Genomic DNA, 13,768 nt, shown 5'->3' with positions numbered 1-13,768 from the left:
CGAACCCAGACCTTAAATCTCAAGTCACATTGTTGTCGTAATCATTGTCATATCCATTGAACCATAATTGTAAAAAAAGAAAAAAAGTACAGGTGCTTGGAGCCAAGCTAAGTTGTCGAAGCCAGCCTCGGGTTGCTGATGTAGAATGAGTTGACCAATTCTTGGGCATCCTCAACTCGATCGCTGATCATCAGGTAAACATCATCGATGATCTCCTCCCAGGTAGGAAGTATCAGGCCCTCAAGGCAAACCTCCCATTTCCACATGTCATCAGCAAACTTGCCCTCCCACCAAGCACGCCACTCGTTGTAGTCGTGGGAGCGATGGCTCATGAGACGGAAGGCGAGGTGCCCAATCTCCATGCGAAACTGACGCCAGTTCTGGAAAGGACCAGACATAAAGTCGTCAATCTTGTTGGTGTAATCGCAGGTGAACCTTCCGTAGGCGATCGAGTCGACGCAAAACTGCAGGGTGTTGCGAGGGATTTTGGCAGAGGCTGCAAGGGTCGGGTCGGCGAAGTTCCAATCCTCTTTCCATTCGAGGAGACGACGCATGGAGGATTGATGGAGCTGGTAGACAATGGGGCCCATGTTCTTGGGGCATAGCTCGAAGTAGCGGTGGTCGCGGGCGATCATGAGGCTCTTCATGCCGTATACTGCTATCATGGCTTTGTACTGGAGGGTGAGCATGGCATTGCGCACCTCGGGGGGCACCAGGATCCACTTGGGGATGATGAAGACATTTGGGTCGAAGTTGTAGTCGAGAATCGAGCGGCCTTGATTAAGAAGGCGCGCCATGGACCGCTTCTGGCGGAATTTAAGGGTGACGCTGCTCATGGTGGGTGTATGAGAAGACAGTATGGGGGGAAAGAAGTAGTAAAGAGAGGTTGTGGGTGGGAAAGAAAGAGTGAGAGGAAGGATGGTAGAAGAAGAGTAGAGGAGCTGGGAAATGTCTCGTCTTTAAGAGCAGTGTATTGCATACGCTCCCTTTGACATCCTTATTTGGACCTCGACGGCCACATGTAATCTTGCGGCTTATTTGGATCTCCGTTTACCTTTCCGTTGGAACCTTCCGTCGATCGAAACTACTAAGCCTAAAATGCGTTATTGTTAGCCTAAGGCAGAGTCTATTAGATTTGGGGGTTATGATATCAGGCACGTCCTCGAATTCCATCATGTTTGTTGAAATTCAAGACAGATGACAACCTTCAAGTCCTGCCGTGATACAAATCTTCTTTCAAAAAATATTCTGAGAATTTTGAGACTTCTTCAAAAAATACATTAGCATCTTTCTATGGCGGGTGAAAGGCTGTCGCACATTCCACTACTCGATTGGCCCTGCCCGAGACAAGACACAAGACACTCTAAGTCAGAAGAAAACAAAGATGGCATTTCATTCATTGTATTTTATTTCTTTTGAAAATCATTCCAAAACGTGAGGCCAGCGTTTGCAAAGCATTGAGGCGATCGGAATTTTTCGTAGCGGAATTGACTAAGATATGAGCGGGAGCATGCGATTATTGGACACTGGAGACCGAGATCTAAGATTAGCCATATGTAGATAACTTCACTTCGGGGATGGAACTCACCGTTCAATGAGGTGAACTCCGGACGCTGTCTCGATGATGCTGCTGACTTCGCCAGGCTGTAGGCCAAAAGCGGCATCTTCGAACTCCTTCTGCATCTCGCCGCGGCCAAAGAAGCCCCTTCAAGAAGTTAGCGGGGTATCTAGGATGTCGATTATTTAGGAAAACTCACAAATCGCCCTTCTTCCGGGCACTGCTGCAGTCGGACTCGGCGACTGCCAGGTCACCAAGAGTGATCTCTCCAGATTGAATGCGCTGTTCATGACCCTTGAGGATCTCAATAGCCTCCTCCTTTGTGCGAGTAATGTCAGCCTCCCTCCAGCTGCTGGGACGGCGACTATCACGATGCTTGACGAGCAAGTGGCTGCAGCGGATCTTGCCCTCGCCCTCGCCAGAGGCATCAGGGCGAGCAGCCGGGGTGTGGTTTTGCGCCATGTAGACTTTCAGTTTATCGGTATCGGTTTCCGCAGGTGGCTCCCAGCGAGACTCTTTTGTGGAAGGGTTGAAATAGTATGGGAGATTCTTAGAGTTGGAATGGCGAACTTCCCAACCGGTGGGAAGACCTGTGTCGGCCTAGGTCAAAGAGTCAGTCAGTCAGCTAGGCAAACATTCAGAATTGGATTGATCCCACCATTTTCCAATATCGGATCTAAAAGATTCTGATAATTTTTTGAGTAAATAATAATGTACAGATCAATATGACTCCAATGGATTTTGCCAAAGTAAACGATACAACGATCTAAGTGACAAAGCCGGTTGTATGTGAACGGAAACTGCGGGGTGAGCAGTTGCAAACCACACAAACATGTCCAAGCTTTAGCTCTTCAAGTTTAAGATCACCATCTAACTAGTATAACGATAACTAACTACTAGAACTTACTAGGTATGCATTGTTTCCCAGGTCAATAGACAGGTAGGATGCCCAGGTGTAATTGCTAGGTTAATAATTGAATCAATGCTTTATTGAGGTTCCAGATTTGTCCTTGCAAACGCCCGCGGGGCGGGATTGAGTTGAGTCATATGTCCCGTGGACCTATGGGCATTCAAGGTTACGGGGTACTAAACCTATATAGGTAATCGCAAGGTTCACCCGACAGTACTAACCACGTGACTTAGGGGTTTCGGGATTCGGAGCATCGTTTATCCGACTATCACTGGCCATGGAGGGACATATTAATTATGCGGTTACTTCTTCCATCTTCAAGCCTCTCCATACCCCCAGAGATTACTCTGCATCTCGGATCTCAATACACCACATCCACCCCGAATCTCGAAACCTATCATTGCAGCATGTCTGCCAGCCCTTCTTCCACCGCTGGTGGCGACACCAAGCCCTCAGATCAAATTCACTTCAAGTTCTGCCGTGAATGGTAGGTTCCTGTCCAAGTTCCCCCCTGGGGTTTATCCTTTGAGGAACATTGATGGCTCGAGAACATCTCGCTAACGTTTCCAAAGCTCAAACCTCCTCTACCCCAAGGAGGACCGCGTCAATAACCAGTTGATGTTCACCTGCCGCACCTGCCATGTCGGCGAGCCTGCCTCGTCCCACTGTGTCTACCAAAACCACCTGCATAGCCAAGTTGGTGACACTGCTGGTGTGACTCAGGATGTGACCTCTGATCCTACGGTTTGTGATCCTGGTTTTTGTACCCTATGCGGTGATATTATCTCTTGTTCCGTTTGCGACCCCGCCCCGAACGAGGATGTCCCCGAGGATGCGCCGCCTGTGGGTGACAGCCAGGAGTCCTCTGAAGTCGAGCCCCGGGCGTCTACCCCAGCTCAGTAACTTCATGAGCATCCATAGGCTAACCCCCATTTGCAGCTCCCACGAGCCAACAAGCTCTGTCCAAGCTGCGGCGAAACCGAAGCCGTCTTTTTCCAATCACAACAACGATCCGCCGAAACCGGCATGGTGAGAACTAATCCTCTGATGGATCCCCGACCCTCTCTCTAGTATAGGAATCATGCGCTGACTTATGCTTCTATTTCCTCAGAAACTCTACTATGTCTGTTGCGCGTGCGGTCAAGTTTACATGTGATTTCTTTCTGCAATGCGGTCTCCATTTTCCGATACCCTTGAATGTTTTGTTTTCTTTTTTTTTTTTTGCGATATCATCGGAGTTTGGCGAATTTTTCGGAGCAGGAACGGAGAGATGCGTGGAGATTTCGGAACGGGGGTGGATGCCATCTAAGAATACATATGGATTGAAACAATCAAACAAACAAAAAGCGCTCTCCAACGAATGTAGAAACTTGAAATATTAAACATGGATCGGCGCCAATGACAAGATCTTCGACCACTTCTTGTTCCGTAGCTCTTGTCCCACCACACCTGTCGAGATATCAGCATCTAAAACGTGGAGACGGCGGTTATCTTGGACTCCCCGATTGGCACTTACCGTTCATTCTCGTCCCGATGGGATCTCCGGACTTGTTGACCAATACACAAGCGTTATCACCGAACCGGACAAGAGACCCATCAGGCCTTTGCAACTCCTTCTTCACACGAACAACGACGGCATGACGAATATCACCACGGCGGACTTTACTGGCGAGCGCAGCGGCGGTGGTGGCTTCGGAACCTGCAGATCGCTGCTTCTGGACGACGACGACTATCCGGTCACCTATATACCCAGTCACAATGTCAGCTTGAATTCCCAATTCCCTTCTTGCTGTGCTTCATGCTGGGCTCGAGTGCCGTGGAGACTGACCGATTGTTGCGGGCCGCTTCTTCTTCAAGACGTTCACGCACTCGACGATCGAGGCGCCGGAGTTGTCGATGCAACTTAATAGTGTCTGGCGGAGCGAGGGTCAGTATTTTTCGAGTCAGTAACGAGCATCGCTTGCGCACCTTTAATTGAATCATTGTGTTTTGGTGCTTGGTCTGGACGTAGCGCTTGTCCGCAATTTGTTCTCGCGGCCGGAGGGAGGTTTCCCCGGAGAGTAGGTTTATCCGGGCCTATATGCCTCCTATACAAGATCTAGTAGGACTTCAACTTGGATTCCTTGGGAATTGATTTCGTGCTATTGTTCGATTATTACGAATCTCGATTCAATTTGGGTTTTCGCGTAACAAATATCGCTTTCCCAAGGTTGGTTCTCCAATTAACCACATCAATCATGGTACGTCCTAAGCAAGCATGAGAAGCACCGCTTGATCATAATATACCCTGGGCTGTTATGTGTCTATCATTCTTGCTTGTATTGATCTAATAATTATATAGGATATCTATTCTAGTCATTCGAGTAACATCCTAAGTGAGATTTTGCTGTTTCGATCTATGTCGCGTCAGCTAAATATATAGTTCAACAATATCCTAAATTCAGATCTATATAGTCCTAGATCTTTCTTATTTTCTCACCTAGCTGGTAGAATGGCATTTCTATACCCCCAAAATACACCAGAACAGGATTAAACTCGGAACCCATCAATTATCTGTAGGAAAACCCACGAAAGCGAGGATACTATGTTCATACTTGGATCCATCAGATTCTCCAGCAGTTCATTGGCTGCGGATATTCTACAGCAAATACCCGTTGAGGGATAATATACTATATATTTTACGCGCAAGACAGAAAAAAACCGATCACTTGATCTCAAAAATTGATCTTGATTGGGTTTAATTGCGGTGATACGACATGGGGGAAGGATTGGATGGCTTGACGCACGGTGCATATTGTTGTATGCGAGCTGGGCGCGTAAAATCAAGTCAAAACAAAGCTATACGGAGTAGAAAATGAAACGATAACAATAATCAATCCCCTCCTATCCAATATTTACTGGTAGAGAGAAGGACAACACGTCAAAAGGCCAAGGCGGAAGAGTAAAAGTAGAAGAGACGGCAAGGTCTCAGCTAGCACTCCCGAGTGTCCGTTCCGCCCCTAAAAACATCTGCGAAGGAGGCCCTTCTCCTTGGAACAGCCTCAATGGTGACAATCACCTCATAATGTTCCTTGTGTTGATTGTCAGTCACTCATTTTAATTCCCGTATTGCGCCTCGAATCATTTTTCGACCCATCCCTCGGACCTCCGCCCTCCACCGTTTCCTGACCATCCTTTGCACCCACTCTGCATTCTATGAGACCACATCTTCTCTCCCGCTTCGATCTCTAGCGGTCATCAGCTTCTTGTTACATTCACCATGCCTCCAAAGAGAGCGCGAAAGAACTCGCCTGCCGCCGAACGTCGCGAGCGCTTGACCCTGGCTAAACTGGCCAGCTATGACGATGTCGCAACCGATGCGCTAGTGGATCACGTATGTTTTTTGCCTGCAATTCAACACAGAGATCTGTCCACTGACACTTCCTATTAATAGGCCTATTTTTGGACCACCACCCGCAAGAACCGCACCAAGTACAGCCCTGCCCGCGGAATCCACGATGACGATATTGGGCGCATTCTTCTCCACGATGTGATCGTCGACAAGGATATCCCCACGGCGGAACGCAAGCTGCTGGAGATATCAGGGTTAAAGAAATATATGACAAACCTCCGTAGCCCTCGGGAGAAGGAGTGGTTCCGCCGACACCTCCGCAAGTACATTCAGATGTATCTTCCAGACTGTCCTTTTGAGGTCACCACGACTAATCGATACATTATCACGCAACATGAGGCTGCGATCTGCGCTCGCAGATTCATCAAAAAGGGCGAGGAGATCAAACACCTGAGTGGAACGCTTGTGTCTATGACCCATGAAGAAGAGTTGGATCTCGGCTTGACCCGCAAAGACTTCAGCATTGTGATGTCGAGTCGCCGCAAGACCCCATCCTTCTTTCTGGGTCCTGCTCGTTTTGCCAATCATGACTGTGATGCCAATGGCAGCTTGACAACTAGAGGCAACGAGGGCATGTCCGTCGTAGCCATGCGTGACATTCACGAGGGGAAGAGATCACGGTTTCCTACGGAGAGGATTACTTTGGTGTTGATAACTGCGAGTGTCTGTGTCATACTTGCGAGACCGCTGTACGGAATGGCTGGTCTTCAAATGTTGACACGGAGGCAAACAGCAAAGAGTCCAGCCCCGTGTCCGAAGCTACACCGGCCGAAGATAGCAATGCGAGCAGGAAGCGTAGACGCAGCTCGGACGTGGATGAACCCGAGAGCTCTTCTACCTTGACCTGTTCCACTCCGCGCAAACGTGCAAAGTTCCAACGACAAATTTCCAAGTTGCGAGAAGAGATCTCGGTTTCTGAACTTGCTGGGGAGTCAGGTCCAACTCGCAGATCAGACGACACCCCTATTCAGGATACTGTACTGATTCCAACTGCTCTTCTGGCGGAAGCTGGGCCCCAGGTGTCCGAGCTAAAGAAAGAGATCACAGAGCTAACCGCAGTGGCACCGCCAACTGATCCAGCAACCCCCCTCCCAGTTGCCACAGGGAAAGGACAACCAAGCGAGGGAACTAATTCTACTATCCCCACGGACTGCGAATCTCCAAACTCCACCGCTGATGAATCCCACCGGTCGTCGACGTCAACGACCCCCACCACCGTGGACGACATGGGAACCAAGATCAAGACAGAGGAAACTATACTAGAGCCGTCTGAGTCGAAAACACTCAATGGCGAGGATCATCCCGATGCCTCTCCTGAAGGTCAGCCCGCCACCGCCCATCCCATGGACATTGACCCCGAAGAAGGACTATCAGACTTATCAAATTCCACTAAATTAGACGACGCCGATGGTGCCGTTGTGGATAAGCCCAAAAAGCGAAAGCCTCGCACCAAGCGGCGATTCATCGTAGACTCCGTCGAGACCGAGTCACAAGTTGCCCGAGTCCCTGGAGACTATACCAAGACATCACGATTGCTTGCCCAGAAGTACGACCGCTGGGTGGAGTGCCAAACCTGTGATACATGGTTCCTCCAGCCAAACTCATACCTCACGCGTCGTGAATGTCCGCGTTGCGAGCGCCATTCCAAGCTATACGGATACCAGTGGCCATCAACAGACAAAAGCCCGGATGGCGAAGAGCGAGTAATGGATCACCGCACCGTCCATCGGTTCTTGTCTCCCGACGCACAATCACGTATCTGTCGCCGGGACCGCGGTGTTAGTTTTGGGATCACCCCCACTCCCGAGCTGTCCGATACAAATACCCCAGAAACGGAGACGAGCGATGCAACTGAGTCTCGCCGTGATGCTCGGGCAACTCGACGTCGCACTAGAGAACTTCGTATGACTATGTAAACAGTACAGCTCTGGAGCCATGTTTGATCTACGAGACAAGACGGCTGGGGACGGAGTTTTGGTTTAGGAGAATGGCGATTTGTGATAATACTTGTTTTAACTTGCATTATATTGCATGGAAATTGGATCTGGAGTTTGGGTTTCTTACAAGGGTGCATTTTCAGGATTGGAATCTGGAGAGGACAGTGTTTACTTGGGCTTTGTTCGCACGGGGACTCCCTTGACAGCTACTTTTTGACACATTAATTGTGGACGTGAGGTTGAATATAAATATAACTAGGTGTCCTGGGGATTCCCAGCTAACTATGGTTTGTTCTTATTATATGATCGACGATCTATCGGGGTGATCGAGTCCGAATTGACAACCACTGCACAAATCCCCGCATTTCGTTCCGGGCATCAACAATAACTGCACCAATGAGCTGCTCTCGTACCTAAGTCCAAGAGTGTCTGCTTGAAAATGACCAAATTGCTTAAGAGCCACACAGAGATGCTCGGGGTTTCCTCTACCGAATGCCATTGCTCGTCATATGGGGCTGATGCTTCCTCATTGCGTACAGAAAGGCTAGGGATGGCCTGGCTATATATGGTCTGGGGCCCACCAGGCTGAACACAGCTATGAATGGAACAATAAAACTTTGAACCGAAAGCCGCCGAAACCCGAAGATGAGGTTCTCAGACCTGATTGTCACCCTATTCCTCGGCTTCGGGGTCACAGCGAGCACTGCATGGGACAACCCTCTAGTTTCTCTCGACTACGGATCCTTCAAAGGCCAATATGACAATACCTACAACCTCTCATATTTTCGCAAGATCCCATTTGCTGCACCACCAATAGGGGAGAACCGCTTTCGCGCGCCTCAGCCACCACTAAAGATCACCGGAGACCTCTATGACACAAACCAGGACTTCGACATGTGCCCCCAGCGCACGGTCAACGGCACCGAAGATTGTCTCTATCTGGGTCTATTCTCACGACCATGGGACGTGGCCAAGGATACTAGCAGACCAGTGCTGGTTGTATTCTACGGTGGAGCTTTCATCCAAGGCAGCGCGGCATTCACCATGCCGCCATCCTCATTCCCGATCCTCAATGTCAGCAATATCAACGACTACATCGTTATCTACTCCAACTACCGCGTCAATGCATTCGGCTTCCTACCCGGCAAGGCAATCAAAGACTCGTCGACCTCAGATCTAAACCCGGGGCTATTAGACCAGCAATACGTCTTAAAATGGGTACAGAGCCACATCCATCATTTCGGCGGCAACCCTCACAATGTAACAATATGGGGCCAATCAGCCGGTGCCGGCTCAGTAGTCGCGCAAGTCCTCGCAAACGGCCGCCATGGCCAACCGAAACTATTCTCCAAAGCCCTTGCCAGCTCGCCGTTCTGGCCCAAGACATACAAATACAATGCACCCCAAGCAGAAGCAATCTACACCCAGCTGGCGAACCTAACAGGCTGTGCTAGCTACAGTAACGCTGATGAGATACTCGCCTGTCTCAAATCCGTGGATGTCCAGAAGATTCGTGACGCAAGCCTGGTAATTGGAGCCAGCAACTCTTGGACAACGAGCTCTTACACCTGGGCGCCTGTGATAGACGGAACCTTCCTCGTCGAGACACTCACAGACACTGTGAACAAGGGCTCTCTGGACACAGAGTTTGTCTGGGGAATGTACAACAGCCACGAGGGCCAGAATTTCATTCCATCAGGTCTTGCAAGCGCGGTTTTGGTAAACGGATTTAATTCCTCTGTTGCGAGCTTCCATCAGTGGCTTTCAGGTTTTGTGCCTGGGTTGTCGACCAAGCAGATTGGTGAGGTGGAATCTCTTTATTATCCCGCTGAGGGGAGCACGGAAACGATCGACAGTTACAATACTTCTTATATCCGCGCTGGATTGGTGTATCGGGATGTTGTGCTTGCTTGTCCGGCTTATTGGATTGCGTCGGCTGCGACGGAGAAAGGGCATCTCGGGGAGTATACGATTTCTCCGGCGACGCATGGGAGTGATACTATTTATGTTTGTTCTTCCCTTCCATCGCTACTCTCTTTTTTTTTCCTGGATAGTCTCCTGGTTTTGATAGCATAAGCTGACTTGAATGCTATTAGTGGAACAGAATCAATGCTGTTCAAGAGACTAACCCTGTCGTTTATGAAGGCTACGCGGGAGCTTTCGCGAGTTTCTTCCAGACGGGAGACCCGAACGCACACAAAGTGACGAATGCTTCGCAGCCAGGTGTGCCGGAACTACGTACGGGGGAGGAATTCGTCGTTGTGGATGATGGGCTTGAGAATGTGAAGCTGGTCCAGTTGAAGAAGAGGTGTGACTTCTGGCGAAGACTGGGGAGGGAGATACCCGTGTGAGAGGTTAAAATGAGAATAGTCGTTTACAGTTGGGGCGATACAATTGGACTCAGACATTGTTATACAAGAGGAGAATTAACTTCGTTATATATGATTGCATATCGTACATACTTCCAAAAGATCTAATGACTATCGCAGCGACAATGGGTATAGTCGTTTTCCAGTTCCCAAAAAAATCAAAACCACAAACCAACGCCATGTATGTTACAAGATTTATACAGTGTGATAAATGCACGCACGCGCGGATCTGGATCTGGATCTAGATCAGAGCCTGGCCACGGAACATGCCTTCGCGAACTTCACGGACGACGTCCTTGCGGTCCTTCTTGCCCACCAGAACAACGCCACGACCACGCTTGCCCATACGACCAAGACGGCCGAGACGGTGGATGAAGTCAATGGTTGTGTGCGGCACGTGGTAGAGAAGCACTGTCTTCACTGCCAGGGTATCAATACCACGGGAGGCGATATCGGTAGTGACAAGAACCTTTGTGTCCGGAAGACGGCGAATGGGCTCTTGACGGTCAGGGAGCTCGAAGGGAATGCTGCCAGCGGCGCGGTTCTTCTTCTTATTAATCATGATCTCCTCCGCAGTCGGTGGGAGTTTAACCTCCGTGAACTCCGAGAGGGTCTCTTGTTGCTTCCGGGAGTCGGTGTCACGGGATAGCGAAACAGCATCGATACCCTTAGATTGCAGGAACTTGGCGACCTCGTCGGCTTCCTCGCGTTCGTTGACGAACACAATGATCTTCTTAACCTTCGGCTCCATGTATGCGTTAAGGGGTCCCCATGTCTCGGTGTGCTCGTGTCTATCTCCTGCCTTGCCGATTGACCAGATGACATCAGCACAGGCAAGGTTTCGGTTTCCGCGGTATGGCTCCTTCTCAATGTCCACGACACCTAGTTGCACGCGACGGGGAATGGCGTGCAAGTTCGGAGTCGTCAGGCGCTGCAGATCAGGGAAGCGCTTGCGCAGCTGGTTGTCGAGACTGCGGGGGATGGTGGCTGAGCAGAGAACCAATTTTTTGAGTGACGGGGCGACCTTGGCAATGATTTCGGTCGTTGTTGGGATGAACGATCGGTCCATTAGGGAATCGGCTTCGTCAAGGACAAGGTGAGTGACTCGGCTGAGAATGTTGGGGTTCGACCTCGCAACAGAGCCCAACAGGTGAGGAGTTGAAACTAGAATATCGATACCAGCGGGATGGAAGAGGGTGTTCTTGATCCGGCGAGGAGTGAAGGTCGATGAGATTTCGCCCGAGCGGTACTTCACGGTGTGCGCCAACTCCTTGAGTTGGGATCCAACCTGGGATACCAATTCGGAAGTAGGAACGAGAATAATGGCCCGAGGCCGACAGGCGTTTGTCATCGGTGGCTCCTCAGGCTCCAGATCGAACGCCTTATTCTTCATTCTCTCTTCCCGCTCCCGTACCTTTCGTTCCTCTAAGGCCTTATCTTCCTCCATATCGATAACTTCAGCACGCTTGACAGCATCAACAATTGGAAGCAAGTATGCGAGGGTCTTTCCCGAGCCGGTCTCTGCTGCCAGGAGGTACTGGTCGAAATCATACTCTTCTTCGTCTTCGTTCGCCTTCTTCACTTTCTTCTTCTTCTTAGATTCGTCCAGCAACAGTTCGGGAATCGCGAGCCTTTGAATGGGCGTGGGGCTAACATCGGTGAGACCAGCCAGAGCCTGAGCGAAAACTGACTGTCGAACTGCGGGGAGGAGAGGGAAGTGGTCGAAGCTGGTGATGTCGGCAAGTCGGGCTTTGATAGCGGAACGTCGACCGTAAGGCACAGGTGTCAATGTTGTCTGCATCTTCAACGCTCTGTACAATGGGCTTTCCTTCTTCTCCGTCTTGCCCTCCTCCCCTGAACGCTTGAGGGCGGCCTGTGATCGTGTGCGTGGTGTGTCTCGAATCCGTGCCTGAGTCTGGTTCATCGAGGCAAAGGGTCCGGCCCGTTCCCGTCGTGGCTTGTTAGGAGATGGCAGAGACGGTTTGTCAACAGTAGGCGACAGGGCCATCCGAGCAGCCTTGCGGCGCACTCGAACGGTAGCCATGCCTCGCGTGGTCTGCCATGAGGTCGGAAGAATCGATGGGGCGATCAGGGTCGCCTTAGTTTGACATAGAAAACATATCGAGGATCGAATCGGCAGAGGCATTCTACCTAATTAAATGCGATAATATGTGCGGAAGTGGAAAACACGGAATGATCGCAGAGAAGAGGCCAGAACAGGTTCAGATGTTTTTTTCCCGCGATTATAGACGCCATTCCTTTTTCGGACTAGCGCAGATCATAAACTTTGACATAATGGTCAGGTGATTATATTGCTGACTCATCATGCTCGTTATTCTGGGGGCCTTAGGCATTAACAAAACAATAGGTGACCATAATGTCTCCTGTCTAAATCAGTGCAGAAATTTGGTCAAGAGCTTGGAGATAAATATATTAAAGTGTCTTGTCATGACCCTTCTCCATTTGTGTTTTAATGAAACAATAACTTTGTAGGTAACATATTTATAGACAACTAGGTATGTATATGTATCTGAGATCTATTTAAATCCCCCACCTGTATAGAGGCACCTACAGAAGACTCACTCTAGCATTTGCTCCCAGTTGAGCTTATATCTTTAACAGAAGCAGGATACAAGAGTCTTCGAAGGCACAATGGCCTGGGCGATGCGAACAGAGTTTATAACGAAGTGGACAGTCGTGGCTTTTGTTTTCCTCCAAGTTCCCCTTTGCAAGAATCAGGTCTTGGAACAAAGGTAATATATAATGTTATTTGGTAAGTTGGAAACTGCCCACCCAGGTATATGGGAGGTCTGTATTTTTGATTAATTTGTATAATGTAGGCGGAGTTTCTAGCTGGAACCTCTGCCTGGGTGTTCGGCGTTTCTTCGGAATGCACTTGATATGATAATTGGACTATTTAAACACACCTGAAACGAAGACTTGAGCTTTGCTACATACTTAATCATGTGCTATATTTAGGTACTTTTGACAATTGAAGGTGGTAGGTGCATGTTGATATCGGAAATGATCCACGAAGCTATTCCACTTGTAGACTAGTGCCGATCCTAGGCACCTGACGCAATGTCACGGGATGCTGAAACACTGGAAGCCAGCCGTTGCCATGACAACTCCCGCAACAACAGTTTCTTGCTTGGGGTAACAATCCACTTGAATCCATGGGAGAGACATATCAAGTTTCGTTGTTTCTACTACTCTTCTTCACAACTTCTTTCTTTGTCTCTGTTGCTCTTCCCTGCTAACTTTCCTTGAGAGTTGGCATTCGTATCCCTTCATTATCCCTTCCCCCCTTTCGTTTTTGCCTTGGTTTGACACCCGGACTCCCAACTTGGGTTTGTTTTGGTACCTTCGCCCTTTGCCGCAGCATTTCTGCCACGATCCACACGACTTTTACGCCTGCATCAGGATTCTCTGGCAACCATTTCCCACGCGACTCCTGGTTATTAAGAACGGTATGGTACCTGTCCTCTATTGATTTTGTCTTGTGTCATTTGTCATCAGTCATAAACCCACCCGCCGATCAGGATTCGATGAGAAAGCACTGACACATCACAGACATCCTGTCTTGGTATTTTATTACGATTG

The 13,768-nt window shown here is 49.4% G+C and overlaps 7 protein-coding genes across 7 annotated transcripts; 3 read left to right on the top strand and 4 right to left on the bottom strand.

The window, feature by feature from the left end:
* Positions 1-107: 107 nt before the first annotated feature.
* On the bottom strand, positions 108-836 carry N7455_000896 (uncharacterized protein; the record flags this gene model as incomplete). The annotated part of the gene is made up of 1 exon (XM_040961986.2): positions 108-836. The coding sequence occupies one exon, from the start codon at positions 834-836 to the stop codon at positions 108-110; it is 729 nt and encodes a 242-aa protein (XP_040807565.2).
* Positions 837-1,516: 680 nt separating this feature from the next.
* On the bottom strand, positions 1,517-2,219 carry pin1 (peptidylprolyl isomerase ESS1; the record flags this gene model as incomplete). Its single annotated transcript, XM_065603900.1, has 4 exons — positions 1,517-1,526; positions 1,589-1,705; positions 1,758-2,158; positions 2,217-2,219. The coding sequence occupies 4 exons, from the start codon at positions 2,217-2,219 to the stop codon at positions 1,517-1,519; spliced, it is 531 nt and encodes a 176-aa protein (XP_065462391.1).
* A 401-nt stretch (positions 2,220-2,620) lies between these two features.
* On the top strand, positions 2,621-3,624 carry N7455_000894 (DNA-directed RNA polymerase II core subunit RPB9; the record flags this gene model as incomplete). Its single annotated transcript, XM_065603899.1, has 5 exons — positions 2,621-2,641; positions 2,702-2,955; positions 3,041-3,311; positions 3,408-3,497; positions 3,580-3,624. 5 exons carry the CDS (start codon positions 2,621-2,623, stop codon positions 3,622-3,624), a joined length of 681 nt encoding a protein of 226 aa, XP_065462390.1.
* A 222-nt stretch (positions 3,625-3,846) lies between these two features.
* On the bottom strand, positions 3,847-4,451 carry N7455_000893 (mitochondrial 54S ribosomal protein uL14m; the record flags this gene model as incomplete). The annotated part of the gene is made up of 4 exons (XM_040961969.1): positions 3,847-3,917; positions 3,985-4,209; positions 4,297-4,381; positions 4,437-4,451. The coding sequence occupies 4 exons, from the start codon at positions 4,449-4,451 to the stop codon at positions 3,847-3,849; spliced, it is 396 nt and encodes a 131-aa protein (XP_040807566.1).
* A 1,276-nt stretch (positions 4,452-5,727) lies between these two features.
* Positions 5,728-7,775, top strand: N7455_000892 (SET domain-containing protein; the record flags this gene model as incomplete). Its single annotated transcript, XM_065603898.1, is given in 3 exon segments — positions 5,728-5,841; positions 5,902-6,451; positions 6,466-7,775. 3 exon segments carry the CDS (start codon positions 5,728-5,730, stop codon positions 7,773-7,775), a joined length of 1,974 nt encoding a protein of 657 aa, XP_065462389.1.
* A 666-nt stretch (positions 7,776-8,441) lies between these two features.
* Positions 8,442-10,147, top strand: N7455_000891 (putative carboxylesterase; the record flags this gene model as incomplete). The annotated part of the gene is made up of 2 exons (XM_040961979.2): positions 8,442-9,803; positions 9,893-10,147. The coding sequence occupies 2 exons, from the start codon at positions 8,442-8,444 to the stop codon at positions 10,145-10,147; spliced, it is 1,617 nt and encodes a 538-aa protein (XP_040807587.2).
* Positions 10,148-10,406: 259 nt separating this feature from the next.
* mrh4 (ATP-dependent RNA helicase MRH4) lies at positions 10,407-12,209 on the bottom strand (the record flags this gene model as incomplete). The annotated part of the gene is made up of 1 exon (XM_040961988.2): positions 10,407-12,209. One exon carries the CDS (start codon positions 12,207-12,209, stop codon positions 10,407-10,409), a length of 1,803 nt encoding a protein of 600 aa, XP_040807568.2.
* Positions 12,210-13,768: the final 1,559 nt, after the last annotated feature.

The sequence above is a fragment of the Penicillium solitum genome, assembly GCF_028829755.1.
Source record: "Penicillium solitum strain IBT 25940 chromosome Unknown utg000001l_segment0_segment0, whole genome shotgun sequence".
In the NCBI taxonomy this organism is placed as follows: Eukaryota; Fungi; Ascomycota; class Eurotiomycetes; order Eurotiales; family Aspergillaceae; genus Penicillium; species Penicillium solitum.
Note: the sequence above shows the minus strand (reverse complement) of the source record. Positions and strands in the feature narration are given on the sequence as shown.